Source organism: Triplophysa rosa, linkage group LG12 (assembly GCF_024868665.1).
Source record: "Triplophysa rosa linkage group LG12, Trosa_1v2, whole genome shotgun sequence".
NCBI lineage: Eukaryota > Metazoa > Chordata > Actinopteri > Cypriniformes > Nemacheilidae > Triplophysa > Triplophysa rosa.
In genome coordinates, this window is record NC_079901.1 from 14196273 (window position 1) to 14223331 (window position 27059).

Genomic DNA, 27059 nt, shown 5'->3' on the forward strand with positions numbered 1-27059 from the left:
AAAGTGCTCGTCTGAGGAGACCTTTAAAGTCAGATATGTCTCTCCGTGCATGCGTCTCTCCGTGCGGCACAAGTTGTGCAGTTTTAAAGTCGTAAAAACGTTTAAAAACGTTTCTCTCCATGCAGCGCGAGGTGCACAGTTTTGAAGTCAAACGTGTCTCTCCGTGCGGTACAAGTTGCGCAGTTTTTAAGTCAGACGTGTTTTGCATGCATCTCTTCAAGCCGCACAGTTTTAATGTTTAAAGGGGAGAGGTCTTTTAAATGACAAAATTAAAGATTATATTAGTAAAACCCAATTTGTGGCTAAATACTCTTATTTGGGGGTTTATTTGGTTCAGAGGTGGGAAGTAATGAAGTACATTTATTTGTACTGTACTTAAGTACACTTTTTGAGTATCTGTACTATACTAATATATAAGTATATTGTTTTCTAAGTAGGCCTACTTTTTACTGTACTTCACTACATTTGAATGACAAATATTTCACTTTTCATGCCACAAAAAAATAATGATTTCCTTGGCCAACCTCCCTCCCACATTTGGGAGAGACTATTGTCAGCTGCTTCTAATATGACATACCTGAATCAACTCATCAGCCTTGGTGTGTTTATTAGGGAGTCATCCACAACATTTTGGGAGAAGGTTAATGAGTTCTGTTGTGTATACTTTTCCCATTTCAGATTTAGTTATAAGCAAAAGATCTAATTAGACTTTTTATCCGATTAATCGAAAAAATAATCGTCTAACTAATCGATTATCAAAATAATCATTAGTTGCAGCCCTAGTTTCATTTAAGTGACACATTCTGACTCAAAACTGACGTAAAAATATATGCCTTCAAGTAAAAATAGACTTCAGATGCTGGGCTTCACTTGTCAACACATAATTTTTTTTTGACAAATATTAGATTTTGTTATATTTAACTCACACAGTCATGTCACTCCAAACCTCTGTGACTTTTTTAAGCCCTGTATGGTGTTCATGTTTTTGTTAGGCCCGATTACATTTCGCGTCTAAAACCGCGTTGAAAAAACGCGAGCCACGCCAGTTTCTCTCTTCAAATGATCCGCGGTGCACGCGTGGCACTTCGAAAGTTTAACTATTTCCATTGGCGACACGCCTAGAAAAATGTGCGCGCCGCATCGCGACCACGTCGCCCCCTATTTGCGCAGTATAAAAAATATTTATTTTGAATAAATGTATTAATGTTTGAGGTTGAAAAACGATCACATAATCTTTTAGTAAACATTGAAAAAGGATCCAACAGACCCAAACAGGTGTTAACTTAGAACAAAACAATCATGACGTTTTGGTAAATATTATCAGTATATCTGCTTTTTTGCAATTTTGGACGTTGACAGCCTAGTTCTTTCCAACCTTAATTTTATGGAAAACATAAGGAATAGAACATAAGGAATCATACAGGTTTGCAATGACATGACATTTTAGCTACAGCCTAGCACTTTTAGCCAACCATATTGGAGGCAGTTAAGTCCATGTAGGTTGGTTATTATGGCAAAAGTTCAATGTTGAATAAGAAATTAATAATAGAAAATTATAACAGAAACTTTACAACATTGCAGAAATGGTAATGGTATTTATTTTATAATGGCATATGTAAAACAGTGCAATGTAAACAATTGACTAAAGCTTTATGGTACCTATGACAACTATTTTCATACACATCTCATACATAAGTGATAATGTCACTGGCACCGCCATGCACTGTTGTCAAAAAGGCATGATGGATCACCACCTTTATACTATGTGGGGACTGGGTTGCATATGTCATGAATGGAACACAATATAGCCTCTCTCGCAGAGACTTGTACATTCATAAGTAATTGTCGACAAACAAAACTGATGAAAATGCTAATACCTAAGGCTTTAATAACAGTAATTATGAACCGATTCTTGGAGGACAGGAAGGGAAAGTATTGTGTCAACAACAATGGATTGTATCAAATTCTAAAGCCTGTTCAGTACAGAGATGTCTCGCCAGCACAATCTACAGTTGAAAGGAATGAGACTAAACAAGTATCAAGTAACTCAAGTATCATGAGTGTTTTTCCAATCTTTTCCAAGCTAAACTCAAGTGTTTGCAGTGGAGAAAAAAAGCTGACTGATAACAACACAATTGTAAACATCTACCTACATTTTACTTGTGGTATATAAAATAATATAAAAATAGAAAATATTTTTTTCAATCCATGTGTTTTTTTGGGACTCAAACCCCATGAATGCGTTTTAGTGCCAGGCATGCTCTGCCATTTGAGTAACTGTAACCAATAAAGCGACTAAAAACTGTTTAGTGTGGGCATCTGAAAATATGGTGGCATCACAGTTTTACAGGATAGAGACACATCTACCCAGAACTCAGAAGACATGACAGAAAACAGGTCACCATCTGCTAGTCTTACCCAGAGTGCCGTGCTGTGTACTCTATGGGAATAGCACCGGAGCTATACATCCTTTAACAGTGAATGTGACTTCATCACTACAACAAAATAATCATATTGAAGACAATCACTCTCTCTTTACATGTCACTTGCAGTGCAGCCCAGATATGTCATTTCTTTAAGGAGATAAAATTCATGGAACACATCACAAGCATTTCACGTCAGACTGAGCTTCCACCCACAGATATACAAAAAGTGCTGAGGACTACGGATCATCGCTTGAACATGGTTATTCTTGTAAAACTGGTGAGGCAAGCATGAGGATCAGCATCTATATCAGCTGTCAGGAAATCACTACAGCCTGATGTTTAAGCGGTTACAACGTGACAAAGCACACAGAGACAAATGGGACCGTGGGCATTATCCCGAAGCTGTGAACATAGGGATAGGACAGGAAATTAAGACATAAAACGATCACTGACAAAACAATTCCCCACACCTGCTCATGTGTTTAACAGCAAATGTAAGCAACAATTACTCTCTGCCACTAAATGATGCATAAACAAACAAACACACATCAAACAGAGAGAAGACTGTCATACACTTCATAACAGCAAGACCATAAACAAAGCAGTAAAAACATACATTGTGGGGGCTTTCTTTCGAAGCATTTTACCGAGAAGGACAATAGCATTTCCAACAATAAAATGCAGCCTTGTTGACAAGCCATCAGATTTTAATATTTTGATATATTAGTTTCCACGTAGTTTCAACATTTTAAGGATAATCTTTGTATTATTGGCCAACAATCATTAACAAGTCTCCACGTGCATTCAAGTGAAACAACTTTCAGATGTAGTAGCCTTATAATGACGATAACTTAAAGGGTGGGGCTCGAAATCAAACAATTCAGTAACCTACGGCTGCAAATACTTATAATGAACTATATTTACAACAACTGTAAGAATCAGAAACATATTGTGAGAGACTCTGTTTTCTGATCAATGTTGCGAAGCGCACCGCTGTTTATTTATAAGGATGACAATTATTAACTGCAAAAACGTTGCGCGACCAACTCGGTCTGTATTACACAACATAGGTCTTGCTGATCATATCTTTAAAGGAAATTGCTCCAAAACGATTTTTAACTGTCGGAACCGTTTTGTGAAACAGTAAGCTGCTGCTGCTGCTGCATACCTTCAGTATTAACTTTACGAAAAAACCCGTTTACTTTATATAACACATGTTGAGTATTGAGAGTGCTCGCATTACATTATCATTAATGCGCAAGAAGTTGTTACGCATGAGTTTTTAAACAAGGTTTGCTCGGGTATAAATAAATTGAAACTAGTAAGTCCGCACGTGTATAACTATTTCACATGGATATAGGAGCATCTACAGCACAAAGCATATTTTTTGCAGTAGGATCGTAAATCTATATCTTACCACTTTCGTTGTGTTTTTTCCGTCTCTTGTGCGGTGTTTACGGTATGCCGTACGGTTATTCTGTGGATAAATTTACATTGCAGTGCTCTTTGGGTTTGCAAACAAGCAACACTCCGACGGATCTATAAATTTACCGTAATGTGGGAAATGCACAATACCTGCGCACTTCAGTCTACCGTAATACACAGAGAGGTGACGTGGAAATGCAGAAACAACGCAAATCTCTGATAAATGGTCTCGACGTTTTTAAAATTGAAGGAAAAAACATGTTAAAATATGTTTATGAAATGTAGTACAGTAAAATGTCTACTTGAGTAGAGTAGAAATACATATCCACCTTAGGCAGTAAAATTGTAGCCTATATTATATTTGTACACTACAGTATTTTGTAGCATTAATTAACTGTAAACTGTAGTAAATACAGTAGTGTTCTTTAATATTTATTCTGGTATGGTTGAAAAACACTAGGCTACTGAATCTAGGAATTTTACTACAATTTATTATGGTAATTACTAAAAAGTAAATACTAAAGCATTTTTAATACAATGATCTATAGTTGTCAATGTTAACATTAAAAAACAATTAATATTGAATGTTGTTTGTAGATGTTCATCTGATTTTCACTTTAAATTGTGTTATTTGTAATCAACATTATCAGAAAAATTTCTTGATATTACTATTAGCTCTGCCTTTAAAAAACTGTATTACCATAAGTATATTTTGTCAAATACATAAAGGCAAGCGTATGAACACAAATTCAGTGGACTCTGTCTAACTGTGGCTCAGTGGTTGGAGCATGGCGCTAACAATGCCAAATCATGTGTACGATCCCAGGGGATTGCACATAGTCAGAAACAAATGTATAACACAATGCAATGTAAGTCGCTATGGATAAAAGCGTCTGCCAAATGCATAAATGTAAATGTAAATTATTTTCTTCAATGATGGCATTCTGTATTCATCTCCAAACGGTTTCATGGTTTGGATGGTTTCAAGTGCCCTGACCAGTAAGGGTGGTGACATTAATAATCTTCATTAATTCAAACACTGTTTATGTAAACAAACAGTTCCCCTCAGACCAAAGCGGGAGATTTTGATGAAAGCCAAGAGGATTCGACCGGCAATAAAAACATCAAACCAACCATTGTGCACCTGATGATCTCAAAATAACTCACTCTGTCAATTGCTGCTGGAATGCATACATGCTATTTGTGATCAAACAAATATACACTCGATAATCATCTCAGCTGTTACCTCGGTAGTAAGAAATTCTTCTGCAGGAGAGTAAAAGCATGTTCATAATTGGATGCCTAGTCTGGACATGAAACCAACCTATCTCTGGGGACACCAACCCACACAACCTTTTCAAACATGTCTTGCCAACACAATGTTTAATGGTAGTAGGAGAAAAGAAACACACAGCTCTCCCCGTCTTAATTTTCCCAGTGAGAGATAGACTTGAACTCTGAATACTGCATGTATAAGCTCCATACTGATAATAACAGTTAGGTAATGTAATGTACAATATCTGTAAAGAACAGATCTACACACATGCGATTTAACTAACGCAAACAAAAATGTAGAAGTTAAAAATGTATTGTTTGATGGAAAGGGTTCGAAAGACATCACGGTATTATGAAGTGACTGTTTATTTTGTGGAATATTTTTCTCTAGTGTACACATTCCAGAAAACATTTTGACCCCTGGTATTTAGCTGTTGAAGGCAAGAAAGAAATGGTTTCATCTCGATATATAAAAAAATTAATATCAATGCAAAAATTCATGTTTGTACTATAAAAACATTTTTTCTGTAATAAACTGTTGATTTACAGGATCTGACCACCTTTCTTGGATCTGATTCACTCCCACATCAGAGGCATGGGAAAAGAGTTTCCGATCTTTGTTTACTTGAAGCAATTAAAACAATTATAAACATCATAATAATTTAATGAGAACAGTAATTTGCACTTTTTAATAGACTGGGTGCAATAAAGTCCCACATGAGCAGAAGCACTGAATCAAGTGGACGGTGCTGGGCAGTTATGGTTTTATACTGAATGTTCCACAATGAAAATTATGAAGTATTTTAATAGACACATAGAGAAAGAACGTATTACATCAATATGGGCTGCACGTTGTTTGGATATCTTTTACACACCTCTGAAGACATAGCCGTTGTTGATGTTCAAATCACCAAAACAAACACACCCCTACCCCATCTTTCGCTTTCGTCAGCGCTCGGCTCGGCTAATGTCCGTCCTGTGCACTGTGCACCTTACTGCTGATTGGCTACAAGGTTGTTTTGGTACTCGGCCCGACTCCGTTGTCTAAAGCGTAATTCGGAAATCGGTTACCCCGCCTTTAGTTCCTTGACATTAGATATCTAGATATATAGAAAAAGGGCTTATACTGCATTAATTAAATATGATTTAGTCCAATCCTTAATAGCAATTTCAAGTCTATTGACTTCACATCATTGGAGTTGGTGTTTACTTAATCAGATTGCCAGATTGACTATTAGTGGCTTACAATCATTCATTTTTCAGACATCAGATAATTTATGTTTTTTGAAGTATAGTCTCTGTGAAAAGGCCTTTGTCGAAAAGATTCATTAGATGAAATCTCTAAACAGAAAACATCAATATCAAGTGCTGACATACAAATTAAATCTTAGTGGAAATAACCGATATCCATTAACATCTTCCAATCTCTGCTGTATAAAGAGACCTTTGTAAATGTCAAATGCAGGCTTTTGAGAATAAGAGGACATGAATATGAATGCATTCACACAACCCTTCATCACATCTGATCTGCTAGCTGCTCAGATTTTCTTTTCATGAGCTTTGCATTGCACTGATGGAGTCTGGAGCGTTTTCTTTGAGAATGCTGTCTCTTCCCACTGCAGCACTAAACATACACCATGTTATATCAAATGTAGCTACAATTCTGCCATACAAATGCTTATGTTCAGTTAAAACAAAGTGTAAAAACATCAAATTAAATGTATTACATTTTTACTTTAAAAAATATTGAAGCCCTTTTTTCTTGGTTCCAGTGCTAGTTACATTTAGCCTATAAAGGGTAGAATAATTCTATGTTGAAATGAGCAGTTTAGCAATTTAGTGACAGCGACCACATGTGTGGTTTAGTTTAATAAATAAAATACTAAGATGGGGCTCAACTGAGGTTTATTGGACAGAGAGATATTTCAGTGCTTAGAGGGTCTTTACGTCTTTAGCTCTTATAAACAAGAGATGAGTGGCTATAGGTAACACTTACACTTTGGGATGCAGAAAAAGAAAAGTTTAAAGATCTAACAAGGCTCAAGAAAGCAAGGCCAGTTTTAATTCAACCACCTACCTGTATGGATTACCCATAGTCAGACCTGAGCACAGAGATGTCAGTTAGATCTATCAGAACACAATGAGACACTGCTCTGTTCGTTTTGTTTTTCTGTTGAAAAGCACGGCATTGATCTGAGTCCAGTGATTAGTGATGCAGGTGTTCCTTCACATTGACTCCAGAGAAAGTCACAGTGAGTTCCCGGTGATACCCAATGGCTGACAGACTCACTCTCACATGTCCAAATTGGCTTTTCACACTGCTGAAAAAAACTTCAAATAGATAGTCTCAGAGCATTAGTAGTTCAAAGTTGGAAATGAAAAGCTCAGACGTTTCCCGGATTGAATTAAATGACTCAGCTTCAAATGCTACAAATAAACAGCACACTTGTGGCAATGAATCAGCACTTGATAAAGTATAAGTGTGGCATTCCTTTTTTCCAATTCCAAGTTACATTTATTTTAAAGGTGCTGTGTGTAATATTTAGGAGGAAATGCATTATAATAATACACAGCTATGTCTTCAGAGGTGTATAAAGACCTTACATAGTGATGCGTTATGCTTTTATTACCTTAGAATGAGCTATTTCTATTTACATCACGGGTCCCCTTGCATGGAATTCACCATGTTGTTTCTACAGTAGCCCTAAACGGACAAACTGCTCTACAGAGCGTGTTTCGTAAATACGTTATCTCCTTCTGCAAAGAAGCAAAAACATGATAACATCTTATTTCTGTGTAGCCACCATAGTGCTTCGAAAGGGAGGGGTGGAGAGAGCCGTTGATTGCAATTCACAACCTCACCTCTAGATGCAGCTAAAATCTCCACATTGTAACTTTTGAAATATACAGTATAAATGTTGACTATAGTTTAAAATGACAGTGAGTAGACAGTACATTACAAATGATGTCTCCAGCTATTTTGACAAACTGTACACCTTTGATGTAGACCTGATGCCAAACATCCACTAAAAAAACACCTAAAAATGTGGCTCTAGAAATATGAAGTGAACTTGGAGAATAGCTCTAACATGCCACATTTTTATATGCAATGAAATTCATGCATGTTTAGGTAACCTTTAGATTATAACTGCTTGCAAGATCTGGTAAAAGCAAAAATGACTTAATTGCTTAGTGGATTTCTTTTGGTGGTCTTCAGAATTTTAGGTCGTACTCCTTACTCCTCTCAATTCCATGTTTAGTGTATAAGACGACTGTGACAAAACGAAATTGCCAAATTAGGAGTCAAACACTTCCTGTTTTTAGTGCATGACTCTTGCCAAAAATGTTAAACACTCAACATTTATAATTCGTTTATCATTATTTAAGACTGTAGGGGTTCAAGACACAAATAAAACTCCCATATTAGCATTAACACCCAGGTCACAGATCTGTTCAGCCCAAGAAATGTCAGAATTTTACTTTTTTGTATTTAACACGTTACATTTTCATTGTAAAAAGAAAAAATATTTTATCAAGAGTTGCAAAAAATATGAAGAGAGCCCAACAGGTTGAGGTGTCAGTGTGGGGATGTGTCAATGCCGTTGTCCAGCATCACAATTCTGTCCATCAAGTTCTCACACAACTGATAGAATACAAGAATTCAGTGCTGCAAGAATCTCCGTTACTTATTTAACAGTCGCAATGGTGTTTGCATTTCAGAAATGACTTAAGCTCCAAGATCAACTTATCCGTGGCTTTGCATTTAGATTGGTTCCTGTGGGTGTGAACACGTGTTCAGGCTTGCCTATGAGGTAGGATGAGAGAAGAGAACACAGAATTAATGACCTCACACTTCACCCCAAAATAAATATTTTTCCATATCTTACTTACCTTGATATCACTTTAAAGACATAATTTGTAACAGAACACATGAAGACGACAGGCAACATGTTGGTAAATGACAGCCCTAGTCCCAATTTATATTTATTGCATCATTTTTTATACAGGGCTGTCTAACATCTCCTTTTGAGAGGATAGAAAGTCATACAAGATTGAAACAATGTGAGGATGAATAAATAATGAAAGAACTGTTAGTTTTTGTAGAACTGTTCCTTCAAACCTCTAGAAAATTAAATGTACAATAAAATATAAAGAGTCGTCCACCAAAACACATCCTCCATCTCAGCTCCCGCTTCAAACCCTGTCAGTCTTCACACTTGAACCCTCCTCTGGTTTAATTGTTCTCGTAAATTACAGCCGAGATAAAAGCTCCAATTAGAGGGCAATTAAATCAGTAGGTAGTGTGATCTGTGGTGACAAATTGTGTTTAGCCCTTGGGTTCTGGTCTAGCAGGTGGCGCCAATGAGGAGAGTTGTCAGCTCTAATGAGAAATGTGAAATGGATGGGAGTGTTAAGAAATCATCAGCCGGCGTGATGCTGCACACAACAGCAGGGGCGCAGGGGTTTGTTGCTTTAGCCTCGGGCTCTCTGTCAACGCACAAAGCATCGAGACTTGTGGGAGGAACACGAGTGTGGGTTTTAACTTGAGACGACAGAAAATGGGGACAGCTCCGAGAGAAGGAAGAGTGACGAGCGAGAGAAATTGCAGCTTTCAGGCAATTCTGAAATGTGTTGTTAATGTTTTGTTCTGGTAAATGATGATTAGATGAAGCCTCTGATGTCAGTTAGAGTGAATGAAAATATGAATAAGAAAGGTATGTGTCTGTGGAAGAAAAACGCCTATATAACAGTTTTACATTTATAGCCTAAGCCAACGGGTTGGCGCGTATGGTTGCGTTGATTTTGGTAATGTGTTGTAATGTTATGCCATACGGGACCGGGGGCACTGAGGATGCATTAACGGTGCCAGTGGGGCTAGAACAGCCTTAGCCAACAGGTTGCCGCGTGTGATGGTACCAGCAAAGCAAGTGTTGATGAGGCTGCAGCCACTAATCTGGATGAGCTAATTGACACAGGAAGTGGGGTTCAGAGGACCGGTCCAGTGGCGGATAATCAAGAACTGGCCAGTGGTGCGGAAAGAAGAAGCCAATAGATGTGGTTGAGGCGGATGGACACAGGCTGCCAGATGACCTTGTAACAATGCGACACACACCCAGGTCTGATCAACCTGCGGTGGTCCTCCCCTGGCTGAGGGTGTCTTGTGATAAAGGGTCGAAACACCCAATGAAGCTGAGGTGCACAACTGACGATGTGTCGCATTGATGGGAACCATAAGGACATTATCAGCAGCACCTCACCAAAAGGCATCTTTCACTCGGGATAATGGTTGTGATGAAAGTGGGATCGGACATAGAACTCATGGGATGTCTCTCTGATAATATCAAGGAAAGGTAAGTATATGCTATGTATTTCTATAATAATTTATCCCCCAAACACAGAGGATGCCTACCCGATGAACCCAGTGAAACCTCAGACCTCCTTTCCTCTATTCATATTCTTGACTGCACCCCCTGTCATGTATAAGGTGTGGTAAATGTCCTATTGGGCAATTAAACTGTGCTGAAATAGTGGGATTATAACACCTTGTCCTATTAAGCGAATATTTATGCATTTCACAGGTGCTTTTATCCAAAGCGACTTACATTGCATGAGACTATACATTTGAGTATGTGCAATCCCTGGGATCGAACTCATGACCTTGGTGTTGCTAACGCCATGCTCCAACTACAATAAAGCTTTTAGCGTAACGAATGAGGTGTAAGAGTTGGAGGCTAAAATAGGACAGAGAGGTTGACAGATTGTTTGTTTGTTTTTTAGACATAATGGCGCATATTAAAGCTTTGACCAACATACAGTACTGATAAAAAATGAATCTAAATGTCATTTGAATGAGGATAATTTCAGTACTTTGTCATAATTTAATGTTTAATAATTCAGTCAAAAAATATAATTTGTGCGTTTAATTTGAGGTAAAGTATAGTAAGCAAATTTATTCACGAGGGTGAATTAAAGATGACAGAATTTTCATTTTTCAGTAAGCTTTTCCTTTAACTCAACATTAAACATAAAGCTGTATACTATTTGATAGTATTCTTTATCACTACAAACATTTTGATAGCTGATATTATTCGCCAAACTGCTAACAATATGGTTTCTTTTATATTCAGTAACCTTGAAAGATGGAGTTTATTTATATTGAGCACAGCAGTGTTAGACTCAACAGATCTTTTTGGACCTCTTGGCACAAGCCAACAGTCAAACAGCCAACATCAAAAGTTCAGCCAGTTAATGTCACACACTACTGATAGAATCTCTGAGTCATATTCCAGTAGGAAGGTAGATACAGGATGAATAAAATAAGTGTCAATTCAAAAAAGTCAGAGAATTTTCAGAACTAAAACTTTAGGAGTTACATAACTCAAGCAGTAACTGATGATATGATACAATACAAAAATTCAAAATTTGTCTAGAACATGTTTTATTCTCTATTTGTTGAAGAACTATGGTGGTGTTGTATACAGTTGAAAAGCACAGCTGTGACGGATTGCAATCACTCCCATGACCAGAATAAATGAAGGGTAAAATGAAGCGGTACTGCGTGACATGTAGGTAAGAGCTGCATTTGGCCATATGTGTCAGTCAGATATATAAAAAGGAGGAGCTATGGGCACCATCTCCAAGTATAAATAAAAAATGTATATCGCTGCTGTTCTTCTGAAACCTCGTATCACCATATTTCGTGATTTTTATGTTTTGCCTTAAATCATTTTTATTAGTCAGCCTTTATGTTTATCACTGGGTTTGACAAATATGTAACCAATAAAAAGTATGTAATAATTTAAAAAGTACTGTGTTTTTTCTATTTCCTGAAAAACAGCGAAATTGGACATACAAGGTTTCAGAAGGACAGCAACAATATTCTGATGTCATCTGTGACATCTATTAGGCTACAAGATGTTTCATTTCCTGCCTGTCTGGGCTGGATTGAGATACAGAGCAGCTTCTGTGATTTAATCTTTTTTAAGCAGCAGCATGGGAACATAAAAGCAACATGGGACAAAAATCGCACGGTTGTTCAGGTTCAATCTCATATTAAAGATCTCATGCAATGGTTTGATAGTGCAGTGCTTCTTCATCTGTTGACGTACAGTATTTCCTCTAAAAACAGTATTAAATATTTTATTTTATGGAAGTCCATTTGTTTTCAGAAAGAAAACACAATTTGGACAAAGATATCACAAGACATTACTACAAGCATATTTTAGTTATCGATTCTGTATTTGTGCAGATTGTTTGCAGATTGAGTGTCTTCACAAATGTAAAGATGTCATCCAGTAAAAACGAATAAAAATCCCAGCGGAGACTACAGTAGCCTGTAGCAAAAACAGTAAAGCAAACACAACATTGAAACAGGCATATTCCCATTTGCCTGAGTGAAAGTTAAATGTCACTAATGAGTTCTCTCTTGTCCCCAGGGCAGACGATGACCACATGATTGACTGTTGAATATTTTCCACTGTTTGTCCCTAAGCCACCACGTCTCCAAAGACACAAGATGAGCAAAATCGAACCAGAGGTCCATGGCCAATGAGTCTCTTTAAGATTTATGTGGTGGCCTAGCAGATAAAACCTGTGATTTGTTTATACAACATCTATAAAGGCTGGTTTAGAATCAAGACAGATCGATAATGCAAATGTTATAGTAAACATCATTAGACTGATAATGCAAACACACAACCTACAATTCTGTGAGGAACAAACATGCTAAGAAGCTTGTCCTGTAGATGATATGTATGGAAATTTGATTTGAGCAGCTAAATGTCTATTGGGATAACAAAACCAAAGAGAGATCTCTTCAATCCGTTCTAATTGAGGTCTCACAGAATGACAGCTTAATAACCGACTGACATTATGTCAAACCCACTTAATGAAGATCTTCTCAACAGAATAGGAAACAACAGTGTTGTTAACCCACTTTATATGTCAACTATGTGTGAAATCCCCCAAGTGAATATTTCTGCTTAAATGAATTTGCCTCCGAAGGGACCTGGTTATGTCATACATTTTTCATACCAAGACCTCCCAAATGCCATTGGTGCATTACTGTAGCTTAAAAATATACAGTGTCAGTCACATCAGGGACCGTGTCAAAAGTCTCGTCCTTTGAGACAGGTCTTGGAATATATATATTAGCCAGCTGGCCATGGACAGAGGACATCTGTTTCAAAAGGGTGATATTAACATTCTCACAGGAGCGAAAGAAAATGATGAGCCAATGTAATGTATTCCACGGATGACAGAGAATGATTCAGGAAGGAAGACAGAAAAATGTCCCAAACCTTGACAGAAGCTTCCAGCACCACAGATTGTGATATTCAGAAACATATGCTGCTGTTTTAAAGAGAAAGAAGCTGAATTCTGAATATTGCACTAAAACACTCTGGATCTTACTTTGTGTGCTCAACTCTCATAAAAAGACAGAATGAGTTCATTTTTTACCAAGTCTCAGCTGTTTTGAACTATATAAATTCACACTGGGAAACCATGAGAGCGGTCAGTGTGCGGTAAGCAGCTCAGATTATTCTGACGGTTACGGTAAAGTGACAGAACAGCTTTGCACCTGTTTCTCAGGCTGTAGTGCACAAGCAGCTGGAAGCAAAGTGAGAAGTGACCCCTGATTTTTTTATATTTACAAGATTTAACAAATTTTTACATTATTTTCTTGCTCTGTCGCATTATTTATGATGATCAGAATCACCATTGAAAATTGGGAATTTAAAAACAAAACTTGGATAGGGGAATAATGTCCAAACTCAGATAGGGGAAAAAAAGAACTGGTCACAATGAAAAATATTTAATGGTCCTGAAGTAGGTTTGATTTCATTAATGCTAATGTTGGATTTTTAGGTAAAGTTTGATCTAAAAATTTTCTAAAAGTTAATTTAAGTTACTTATTTTTATGAATAATAATAAAGTCTGAATCTGTTAATATGTGCATATCTTTTTCTTTGCACAAGACTTCTTTTTCATTAACTTGTAAATCTGCATGGATCTGATTGTGTGACGGTACACATAACAGTTCTTGGAACAGATGACTCATTATTGTCTTACACCTGATCCTCCCACTATAGTGTCTCTGTCTCTTGTAGAATAAATGAAAATAAAAGGGCTCATTATTATGTACAAAACATACAAAAAAGAGAAAAGCAAGGGGCTTTACCAAGAAATGCTTTACCAAGAAATATCTCAAAGGTAATACATGAGCTGGATGGTTTGCTGTGATACAACATTATTGTGAAGATGCATTTGTGCATCACCTGTAAACCAGAAGAATCCGAATTTAATTACATAAGTGCTGCATGGTTTTAATATTTCGCTTTGTCTTTTGGTTTTGCTTTGTTTTCTTATTACGAATAATAACCATCAAAAACAAGTACAAGTCTATTTCATATTAAGCAACACTGCCATCTAGGGTTGAAATGAAATACACATAGGACAGACTAACAGCTGGAAACATTTGTAGAATTTGAAAGATAATACAAGAAAATATGGAAGTATATTAAGGTTGGAGATACTGGCAGAAAAACGCATTTAAATTAATTCTGGGTGTGGATGGAATGAATCAAATTACTGGTTTAACTTCATGTTTAAGATTTAATAAAAAACTTGGCTTGGCTTTATGTATATAGTGTGTTGTAAATTATTAAGTTCCTGAATTAATATTTATCCTGGCTTCTGTTTTATTTAATTGTAAACTGTGCAATACTTTATACTTTACTAAATCGAGAATACAATAAATATTTAGACAGTTTATAAAAATAATCTTTAAAAGTAATTACAAATGTTTTACTTAAAAATACAGTTAAAAAGATTGTTTTGACAATTTCAATATTCCAGACGAAAAAGATTAGCATTTAAAACCATTCAGATATGCACGTATTTAAAAGCGATTCCGTAAATATTAACCAAGACCAAAAAAGAACTGCTTGTTTTCTCCATGACCTGTTTAGCAGTCATGACTATTGAAATTACATTTTATGGAATGTAACAGTAGGTTGTGTTGCTTAGTATTGTAACTATAATTTTCTAGTCTGTAGTGGGCTTGGTAAATACATCACAGATGCGGAGCTGCGTTTTAGAAACTGCCAGCGCCAGATACAGCGGCTCTGTGAACGAATGTTCGAAACTGTACAGTAAAGACAAAGCTCCTTCCTCAGCCACGCTATAAAAAGACAACCGACCTTCATTAAAATCCAGCAGCATGCCCACCTTCCAGAGTCCAGTGGCACACACAGGCGAAGCCACTTTATCATGCAGCGCCTCTACTTTTCCCTTCTCATAAATCAAACACCAAGAATTGGGGTAGAACCCAATGCGACAGGCATCCTTTTGCCCTTTTCTGCCTATCTGTCCATCACAGACTCCCACCTTCCATCGGCCCTCATCCATTGGAACCTCCACCTCCCAGTAGTAGCGGCCCTCATCTAGAGCATGAGAGCCTAGAATCTGAGGGAAAATATTGAAGCGAGTCTCCTGGTCAGTGTAGTCCTGTTGGGTCTCTGTATACTGCACCGTCCTGTTATCATCAGACAGCAGCAGCTTTGGATGGGCAGTATCAAGATCCAGATGCGGGCTTATGCCATCTACAGAAAGAAAAATAAGAGTCAAAGTGTTACATAATATAGGAATCGTCCATTCAAAGTAGATAATGCATTTCTGCTCAATGCAATAACAACTAATGGTCGACCAATATTGTTTTTTAACAGTCCATACCGATATTAAAAAAGCAATGTGGCTGACTGGCTTATATGAGGCCAGATAACAAATGTAATTGGATTAAATGACATAAATACAGAAAATTGGTGAGACTAAATGTTGTCAATAAACTTTTAAAGGTGCAATGTGTAATTTTTGGGATTACTTGGTGGCATGTAGCCTTAAAACAGAAAAGCTACACTCCACACGTGATATTACATATAAATGTACATGTGGATAATTAATTACGGTTGATACACAATAAAAACATTATTCTTACATAAACTTTGTATCTTTTTGTCTCAAATTAAAAGCCTAATGCAATATGTGGCAACCAAAATCGAAAGCTGTATCATTTGTGTGTACAGAATTAACCGCTAATGAAAAAAATTCTAATCCATACCGATGTATTTGTCTGTCACTAATAACAACAATAAATGACTAAATGCTGTGTGTGATGGTGTCCTTTTTTTGGCACCCTGAATAATATTATTTAGCCCTGAAAATAAAGGCTTATTATGTATATATTCCAAAATGAATGCCTGGATGTGGAATCTTTTCTCATTCATTAGGAAGAATTCACTATTTTTAAATTCACCCCTTCTGAAGCACCCATAGTCGTTCAAAAAATATTTTCTTTGTACCAGATGTGCTCTCGGACTAGTTTCTTTTTTTCAAGTCATAAAAATTATTTGAACACTTAAAAAAGCATTTAACAATGTTTAGACAATAAAATATCAAACCAAGTGGCAGTGAAAGACTTACGCAACAGTCTGTAAGGATCTCTGTGTGGCAGTGTAATGAGCACAGTGTCTAGTCTCCGCTCAGTCCAGTCCTGAAGACAGTCCAGTCGACCTTGATTTACCTCCTGAAGAGGATTAAGGTTCTGCACAGGGTCAGACAATCCACTCAGTCTAGACAAGCAAATTATTAACAATCACGTCATTTACAGTGAACTCAATGAGCATAGTTATCCATTTCACTAAATAACTGAAACATTTTACTTACTGTGCTCCTATTTTGGTGTATTCCTGAAATAAACAGAAACACTTTCATCACATTTACAATATTAATCAAATGAAAAACTACAATATACAGCACAGTCGTGCAGTCCTAATCTGGTGTGAGAGAAACTGGAAATATGAAATTTGAAATCATTTGAATATGAAACTTTTTGTCTTGCCATTATAAAAGCCTGGTCCTGGTACTGTGACATCCCTCGTGCATCACTCAATGCCTGTAGTGTGTTTAATATGCTTCCGCTAGACATCAGTGCATTTTGCAACGTTTCCAGCTGATTTTGAATGCTGCCCAGCACTCTGTTCTCCTCCTGGGCCATACAGTGTAACGCCTGCTCCTCTTCCTGCTGCAGAGCCTCCCGCATGGCCTGATACTGCTGCAACACAGCTGCCCGCACTTCCTCAAGACCCGTCTACAGGAATCAAAGGAGAACATACCACAAATATTTCATTGACTTGACAAAAAAAAACCATTAAGTCAGTAAAAACAAAGATCTTGTACTAACCTTGACAGAGTGTTTCCTCTCATTGATCTCAGAGACCTTTTCCTGAATGGACTTTTCTGTTTTCTGCATTTTTTTCATCTCATTATTTAGTGATCCCTGAAAACAAAACGTTTTTATTTACTGAGGAAAATCCCTTCACCATTGTAATCTAAAATGGAATGCCCTCCTCACCCTGAGCTCTTGCTCCGCCTCTCGGATGCTGATGCACTCATGGCCCTTGTGTGCTCCAACCAATGAACACACGGTACACACACAGACTCTGCACGTTCGGCAGTAGATGCGGTTCATCTCCTGATGATCTTGGCATCTCCAGAGCGATACGTCTTCCACAGCGCTCACGAGCGGGTGATTCTTAAACACCGGCTTTTCCAGGTGTGCCCGCAGGTGCTTGGAGCACATGGAGGCCCCGCACACCAGGCAGGTCTTTACTGCCACTTTCTGATCTGAACTGGGACAGTAATGGCAGGGGATAGAGTTGATCCTGGGGGTCCCCTCTCTTGATCTATCGGAAACATTGGCAGACAGATTCTCATCACTGTTGGAGGGGCTGACTCTTGTCTGCTCTCCAGAGGTGTTTTTTGGGGTTGGTGGCTCTCGAGGTGTGGTGCTTTTCCTGGGTGTCCCTTCATCACTACAGGAAGCCATGACAGGCTGGTCCGGAGTTACTGAAGCGGAGTTACTCTCTGGAAATGATTTAACACGAGGCGGTGTGATCTGAGTTGTTTCTGGAGGTGTGCACTGAGTTGATGTATCACTCATAGATGATGAAGACTGATTTCCACGTGGATGTTCATCTGCTGTAGCTCTTCTTTTGCGTAGTGCTGTTGTATCATCATCAGAATCTATGACGTCAATCACATCTGAGCCAGTGGCCTTGGTTTTCTTAGATGGTGCTGAACCCAGTCTGTATCCTCCGTGGTATTTTTCAGGAAATGCTGAACTGGATTTTCTCTTCCCAAGCAATGTCTTAGACAACGTTTTAGGGGAGTATCGTGCAGACATATTTCTTCCAAGTGTCCAATCTACATAAAAACATAGCATTGCATAAACGCACACAAATGCATAATCACATTCTCTACTAATGCAAGTGTAAATAAAAAAAACGTATTTTATACACTACGTTACAAATAATAGGCGTGTTCGACTTCATGCAGCCTTGCGCAGAGCGAACGGGGCATGATATGAAAGTACCGCGAGAACGGCACGAAAGCATAGCTCTCGAATCGTTCTCGCGCTATTTTGATGTCACAAGCCCATCGGATTAGTCCAACACGGCTAACAACACACATCGAAAGGTTCAACTAACATTTTTAACGTTCGTTTTTTTATTCACGAAACATACTTGCGTTGGGGGTGGCAGTAGACGTCGAGGCTCCGTCCGTATAGTCGGGTAGGTGCTTGTATTCGTACTTGCACTCGGGGCAATAATAAGGTCCAGTAGGAGATACGCTCCATATCTCTCCGATACATCTCTGACAAAAACTGTGTTTGCACGTCAGCGTCACTTGATTCCGACAGTCCTCATGACACAGGGGACATTTGACTGGCTTCTCATTAGACGCTCCCATCTTTAAAGTTGATTTTCTTGTGTATACGGCAACAGGACGAACGATCGAAGAAACGAAACCTTCGCAGAGTGGGCGGAGCTAGACCGTTTGATTTTTGAACCTAACGCAAATATTTACGCCTCTTTTAAAGCGACAGTAAACGACAGTTTCTGTACTCTTAAGGGATAGTTCACAAAAATATGTCATCATTTACTCACCCTCAGATTTTTCTAAACCTGTATGAATTTATTTGTTCTGATAAACATGAAGGAAGATATTTGGAAGAATGTCAGTAACCAAACAGATCTCATCCCCCATGACTCCCAGAGTATTTATTTTCCCTGCTATGGCAGTAAATAGGGGATGAAATCTGACTGTTTGGTTACCGACATTCTTTCAAAATGTAAAGAAATTTATGCAGGTTTGGAACAACCTGAGGGCGAGTAATTGATGATAGAATTTAAAGTTTTGGGTGAACTATCCCTTTTAAACTACAGTGCATGATCGATCTGTCTGTCTGTCTCTCTGTCTGAATACTTTTCTCGGTAACACTTTATTTTACGGTGCCCTTGTTACACGTTACATGTATTTACTATAGTATTTACCTTAAATTATGCACAATTACATGTAACTAATCCTGAACCAAACCCTAATCCTAACCCTATAGCAAGTACATGTAGTTACTTTTTATTACTCAGTACTTAAATGTATAATTACACTGTAACAAGGATACTAAAATAAAGTGTAACCCTTTTTTCAATAAGCATTAAACATAAGATTTAGTGTATCAGTGGATTCACTGTTTTTATTCAACAGTCTCTAAAAGTGTTTACTTGAAAGAACTTTTTAAATAAGGAAAAAATAATGACTCACTGGATATAAGATAGTTTCATATCATTTTATAAGATTGAATTCAATCATAAACAGTTCAGGTAGCCGACATTGTAAAATCCATGTACACACAGGAAACATTGTTTGACTTTGATCCCAATGGCTTTATTACATAAGATCCATATCACATTTATTTAAAAACCTTGCAAGGATTTTCACCACAAAAGTTTCACACTTGCATTTTTTGTTAATTTTTTGGTACAACTGTTTAGGTGTTTAAAGGCACATCTGCTACTAAGCCCATTAGGCCATAAGCACAAAATGGAATTGATTGTTTTGACAATCTAAACTGAACGAATGCAATTAAATAACAGTAAAGCAATACAGCATAACGGTCTTTAAAAATCAATCACATTGTTATTAAACATTTCAAAACCTCCTCATACCATCAATAAGACAATTCTCTACAAAACACAGAGATTATCATGTGCTTGGACAACTAAACCGAGAAAGTGGGAGTGAGTCCAGAAGTCAAATGATGTCCTGCCCGTCACTGGCAAAAATCAGGATGACCATCATCCCGTCACTCAATATGCAGGAGCATTGCGAATTGCACAGCAGAGCACCATGGTGAAAATCATCTCAAAAATCTGGAGACACCACAGAGAGAAATTATAGGCACACACACTGTTTAAGGCGATATTTTAGGAAAAGAGTTGAGTTATTCTTAATGCAAGTCTATCATTACACCTGTGTGTGTTCAGTTTGATGTCTTTCTTACCATAATGACAGCGATCACTAGTGCTGCCAAGCCAATCAGGTGCAGTTTCTCTGAGAACAGGTCCCTTAGCTTAATGTGGCAACTCTAAAGAACACAACATCAACATATTTTCTTTAATTAAGAAATATCTAAAGATAAAAATCGAATTAATTTGTTGCAAATTCATTCATTACATGTACCTCTTCAATGGGCTACATTTTTACAGGAATTGGTAACACTTGGAGTTTATATCTTAAACATACAGCAGATACCTGAGAGATGACCAGGTCAATTGGGTTAGTCATCCTGGGACACAGAGAAGCTCGGACAGGTGTGAAAAGTTCATTGTCATCTCCTTTACCACAGCACTCAAGCTGAGAGAGAGAAAGATAGAGCATTAAAACTTGCTCTCTGAACTGAGAGAGAGATGAATGGGTTGAGGTCTCAAACAGTTTTGCTGGAGAACTGATTTAGGCAACTCACTGTGTCATGAAAGACCTCCAGAACTTTGGCAGCTGCCTGTTTGGATGGTGTTCCCACTGGATCCACAGCTTTAATGTATGCAGCATCATAGAAGTTAATGAGCTCAGTGGAGATCTGGATGGATAAAGGGAACGTATTTTGGGGTTTCCTCATGGGGACATTTTTTGGTCCCCATGAGGAAACAAGCTTATAAATCATACAGAATTAACTTTTTTGAAAATCTAAAAGAGCAGAAAGTTTTGTGTGAATGTTAGGATTAGGGGTGGGGAATATGATATACAGTTTGTACAGTATTAAAACCATTGCGTCTATGAAATGTCCCCATAAAACATGGAAACCCAACATGTGTGTGTCTTGGTGTGTGTATCTATACTTTGGGGGCAACTTTGAAGAGTTACATCTGACATTTCTTTTTAGGGCATCTGAAATGTTCTAATTTGTAAAAACAACATAAATTAAGTTTTTATTTTATTTTTAAAAGTGCAAATGGTTTTCAAATAATTATATTTAGCTGTACATATAAAAAGTAGAATCTGATGTTATGTTCCCAATACAATACAGTTGCCTTGTTTTTATATCCTGGTGGGGACCTGAACCTGAATACACACCAACTCATTGGGACTCGTGTCACCGTGGGGACCAAAATTGAGGTCCCCATGGGCAAAAAAGCTTATAAATCATACAGAACAATATTTTAAACAATCTAAAAGCTCAAAAAGTTTTCTATGATATTTAGGTTTCGGGGTTGGGTTAGGGGTAGGGGATAAAATATACAGTTTGTGCAGTATAAAAATAATTACGCCTATGGACTGTCCCCAAGGAGATAGTAAACCATGACATGCGTGTGTGTGTGTGTGTGTGTGTGTGTGTGTGTGTGTGTGTGTGTGTCCCTCTTACCGTGTCCCTGTTTATAAAGCCCCATATCCCTGCTGCTACTTCACAGGCAAAGAGAATGACTAAACATGTGAAAAACTGATGAAGTAAAAATAGAAAAATATGTTAAAGACAAAAAATAGAGTAAATTTTATACGAAAATTATTGACTATTATTACAGTAAATAATTTGCTTGGCAAATTTACAACATTCTCACTGATCTTTAGGCCATGCAGCAATACATTTTTATTTTCCAGATATGTTTTGTTAAATACTTAAACAGTTACAAATGAGTTATACTGTTACTACTAAGATACAAAGAAATGCCATGGTATAAAAAGACATGATAGGCCATGTAACATTTATCAAACATTTATTATTGTTTATTTTAAAAAATCCAGATTTTATTAAATTGTCCTTGACAAACTTAATTTACATTTGTACCAAATTATTACTAGAAAATGTCTTGTAGAGATTAATCAGAACTTTCAGTGATTTATGTGATAAATCGCGTCATTGTGTGTTGGGATACCCACCGTTCCTAAGAGACACTGCGATTCTTGAATAGCCCCATAACAACCGAGAAATCCCACAAACATCATTACTGCTCCAATCGCAATGAGAACATAGACACCTGAAAGAGCAACAGAGATAATATTTCAGTTTTTTTATTTATTTTTGAGATCTGTAAAAGATTGCAAGGTTTATATGCCACATGCTGCCACTAGATGGCATAAAAACATTAATGTGTGCAGATGTTGAACGTTGAACATCACCCTATAAATCTGCAAATTAAAAGGGAGAAAAAAATCATGAAATATTTTGGAGGCAACTGCATTTCATTGTACATTTTCCTACAACCCAATGCAGGCCAAAAATCAGCAATTTTGCCATTCTCATGTCTAATGTATGTTGGCAGTAACATCAAAATCTCAGGTTAAAGTGATTGTTCACCCAAAAATGAAAATTCTGTCATCATTTATTCACCCTCTTGTCATTTCAAACCTGTATGACTTTCTTTCCCCCCCCTCAGAACACAAATGAAGATATTTTGAAGAAAGTTGGTAACCGAACAGCGCTGGCATCCGTTGTTTGGACACAAAACCAATGCAAGTGAATGGGTGCCGGTTAACAACATTCTTCAAAATATCTTCTTTTGTGTCCTTCAGAAGAAAGTCATACAGATTTTAAACGACAAGAGGGTGAGTAAATGATGAAATAATTTTCATTTTTGGGTGAACTGTGACTTTAAAAAGTTGTTCACCATACAAACTGTAAATAGCCGGGTAGGAAGATCTCCTATAAACAGGAACCAGCAACATAACAGAGCCAGAGTTTGCCTATGTGCCTCGCTGGATAAATTCCAATGATTCTTATCTCACAACATTGCATGATTTTTCCTAAACGTATTTAGCCTCAATCTTTTTTTTCTGATAGTGTCTTAAAGTGATGGTTTACCCAAAAATAAAAATTCTGTCATCATTTACTCACCCTCTTGTCATTTCAAACCTGTATGACTTTCTTTCTTCTGCAGAACACAAAAGAAGATATTTTGAAAAATGTTATTAACTGGACCCCATTTACTTACATTGGTTTTGTGTCCATACAATAGAATTGAATTGGGTCCAGTGCTGTTCGCTTACCCACTTTCTTCAAAATATCTTCTTCTGTGTTCTCCGGAAGAAAGAAAGTCGTACAGGTTTGAAATGACAAGAGGGTGAGTAAATGATGACAGAATTTTTATTTTTGGGTGAACTATCACTTTAATGCAGTCAAGTTAACTCAATCATAAATAACCATGTGATACTAAAACAAGTATCTGACATTCACAAAAGTAAACACATTCAGCAGCTGAAGAGAACAGCATGTGTGCGTGTAATCTCTGAACACAAGCTCCACATGCTACCGCGAACATATATTTTGATTCTACGTTCAAATGTCTGTAAGCAATCTCTACGCAGATTCCTCTGTGGTCTATGATGATTTACTCCACTGTTTAAGAGGGCGGCAGGTCTTGAACATATTTTTAGCCTTGTTTAAAACTCACTCGAGCAACGCCAGCCGCTGCTCATTCTAATTAGTGGTATATCGGGCATATGGGTAGAGTTTCTTCAATTACATGTTCAGAAAACTCATGTCTTGTTCTAGGTGGGCCAGTCCAATAACACAAGCCTCTCTAATCAGGAAAAACTTGCTGGTGCTATAAAAAGAAGAGGCGGAGCTACAGTTCGGTTCCTCCATGTATTTACGTTTAAGTGGAGGGAGTCAAGCCGATGGGCTCTGCAAAATTAATGGACACTAACTGTATGCTTCTGCCCACAACATGCTGACCCGCTGTGCTGCTGCACTCTGTGTTACATCTGCTGTGGTCAACGTGTGTGTGTGTGTGTGTGTGTGTGTGTGTGTGTGTGTGTGTGTGTAAAGCATATGTTCAAATACGGGTGGAGTACGAACACACCCTGTGGTAAAACTTGGTCTTTCTCATCCTTTTAAAACACCATGTGGGTGTGTGTACAGAATCACTGAACGCTGATTTTTTTATAGTAAAAATTCCATTATAGGAACGGTAACATAACTACATGACAAACAGGATCAAAGATCTCGTGCAATGATATTCTGCTGTCGTCAGGCTTTGTAAACTCACACGCACACACACATTGATTTGTGGCCCTGTCAGTGTCCAGATTCGACCTCATTTCCTGTTTCTGTCTTTTGAGGAGTCTGTTTGGCCACGATGCACCTCTATTTCAGGAGTCATTGTTTCTCAAAGCTCCCAGTGCAGAAGCTTTCCTTTCACGCATGTTACTAAACTACTACGACAACAATATTTACAAATAAAGACAACATTTTAAATTATTATTATATATTTTAAAGCATATATGAATATATTAAAAGGATGAAACCTGTGCCACTATTAAAAAATGGAAAAATTTAAATTATTATGATAATAACATTTCCATGCAACCCATTTGTAATGAAGGTTTGATGGTCATGTGTAGTGTGAGAGGTAGTCACTTACTGATGTAAAAGGTGCCTGGAGCTTGGGTCCCTTCAAACTGAAGCATCAGGAGGTTACTGGTTTGAGTGTCATGGCGAAGCCACAGAGATACACCCAGAATCACACCACCAGCCAACTAAAAATAAAAAAAGAAACCGTTTTTGTGTTCACTCTCACACTATTAAAAAAATGCATCATCCATAAATTGGTTTAAAATGATGAAATTCATTCTACAGATGGCTCTGCCAGAAACGAAAAGCCTTTCCGGCGGTCATTCCAGGGGTAATTTTTTTCCTGGGTTTAGGAAAGAACAGATTTCTGACAGGTTTAGTGCCGTTCACACACACCCAAAAACATCTGTCATGACATACAGCTACCTGATGATTCTAGTTTAAAACCTCCACCCATCAGGGAAAAGGAAGCGACAGCTTCAGTGAGAAAATTGTGGAAGTCACACAGATATATTTTCGTATTGGATTTTGAGGTCCAGCGTGTAAAACACAATGACAGGAAACAATCCATATCTCAAGAGACTTTTGGATTGGCCGCTAATGATAAAACATCATTCTCATGCAAGTTAAAGGTCTTAAATGAAAAAACAAAAATATCGATAATTCTTAACGGCTGCAGATACTTTCATCAAGATTTTATCAAGATCTAAGTTTTGATCTGCAGTGCATTGTTCGAATCGAGCATTTCATGCTATTCCATAACATTATTTTAGCAAATCAAAATTGATGACTGGCTTTACTCTCTCATGTGATGTTTATTATTATTAGACTAAATTTCAATCAAACATCATGAAGCGATACTATTTTTTTCCTTTGTTACACTATATTATTTATTATTATGATATGTCTCATGTCTGAATCAGTTGTCACTACTGAAAGCTACAGATGAAGTTTGAACCATTAAAAAAAACATTTTATGATGTTCTTACAGGTATACATACATTTTATCGTAACATGTATTTCAAAAATAAATGTCGAAAGGATTTCCCTATTATAAGTCTTTACTACAACACTTTAGGAATCTTTTGTTTTTCTCTCTCTCTCTCTCGCTATGTCTATCCCCTACAGTGCAGGCATGTCCCCAAAACATAATTATAGACAGTGTAAAAATACAGCAAAACCACAGCAAATCCTCACTCAGGAGGCACTGGAGACAGAAGTACACAATTTGTCTGTCTGGGAACATACACGAGAGAAAATATATGCAATAGTATATATTAAAACACAAAGAAACTGTGAGAACAAAGAAACTGTGAGAAAACGTGGGGTAAAAGAATGTCTCAGGATATGTCATATATAAAACCATAATAACTTAGTGATTACTACTACTAATAAAAATAGTTAATAGTTATATAATAAATATTAAATAAATAATCTAAAAAAACCATCAAAGTTGTACTACAATTGCAATTAAAATGGAAACAAACATGATTTAAAACAGTTCAATTTGATTAACTCACCCAAAAGATGAAGTTCAAGAAGAAGAGCATATATTTAATGCACTGAGAGCAGCCGGTTACAGCCATGGCTTGATGGTTAGATGTTAAAAGTTATTGAAGATGCACTGAAATGATGTAGATTTAGTGTAAAAATATAAGAGTCCCAGTATAACAGAGACTGATAGTATACAATACTAAACTGTATATGAGCATGCGGTCCGTCTCTCTTCTGAATAAACCCTGAAACTGAGACTGCCCACAAACTCATATGTTTACACGCAGTGGGCAAGAATAAAGGCTGGCAAGCTCTGCCCCGTTCCACATTTACATAAATCTTTTGATTAAAGGGGCATAAAGAACAAATAACTTGCTTATTAATACGTACACGTCTTACATTCATATAACATTGTCTTCACGTTCATAATAATAAGTTAAAAAAACGTGATATTAATTACATGTAAAATAAAAATGTAAAATGTTATTGCTGGCAGTAAGCAGAGGTGACAAAGGTAAAGTAAAACTATATGTTACATATAAACATAGCTACTATTAAATCATATAAAAGTCATGAACTTTAAAAACGTACATTGCGACAGTAATCGTTGTTTTTCTTTGTTTAAAACGTCACGTTTTATATATTTTAATACAGATCTTTTTTCGAAGACACAGAAAGTGTTTTCCTGTTTGAAAAGTTATATTTATTTATACGGTATTTGGATTATTTTCATTGTGGCTTCCGTTGCAGTTGGA

At 37.1% G+C, this 27059-nt stretch overlaps 3 protein-coding genes across 3 annotated transcripts in view; all 3 read right to left on the reverse strand.

The window, feature by feature from the left end:
- tp53i11b (tumor protein p53 inducible protein 11b) overlaps positions 1-3986 on the reverse strand; it is a 42700-nt gene extending 38714 nt beyond the window's left edge. The window contains exon 1 of the mRNA XM_057347612.1: positions 3844-3986. The gene's annotated coding sequence lies outside the window, so the exon portion shown is untranslated. The remainder of the gene's footprint in view (positions 1-3843) is intronic.
- Positions 3987-11297: 7311 nt separating this feature from the next.
- On the reverse strand, positions 11298-19000 carry si:dkey-29p10.4 (E3 ubiquitin/ISG15 ligase TRIM25). The gene is made up of 7 exons (XM_057348722.1): positions 18710-19000; positions 17539-18389; positions 17368-17463; positions 17026-17274; positions 16851-16873; positions 16608-16756; positions 11298-15730 (listed from the first exon to the last, which is right to left on the reverse strand). Exons 1-7 carry the CDS (start codon positions 18933-18935, stop codon positions 15174-15176), a joined length of 2151 nt encoding a protein of 716 aa, XP_057204705.1. The 5' UTR covers positions 18936-19000; the 3' UTR covers positions 11298-15173.
- An 806-nt stretch (positions 19001-19806) lies between these two features.
- cd81b (CD81 molecule b) lies at positions 19807-26541 on the reverse strand. Its single transcript, XM_057348368.1, has 8 exons — positions 26331-26541; positions 24881-24995; positions 22398-22495; positions 21886-21960; positions 20989-21102; positions 20778-20879; positions 20527-20610; positions 19807-20395 (listed from the first exon to the last, which is right to left on the reverse strand). Exons 1-8 carry the CDS (start codon positions 26394-26396, stop codon positions 20333-20335), a joined length of 717 nt encoding a protein of 238 aa, XP_057204351.1. The 5' UTR covers positions 26397-26541; the 3' UTR covers positions 19807-20332.
- Positions 26542-27059: the final 518 nt, after the last annotated feature.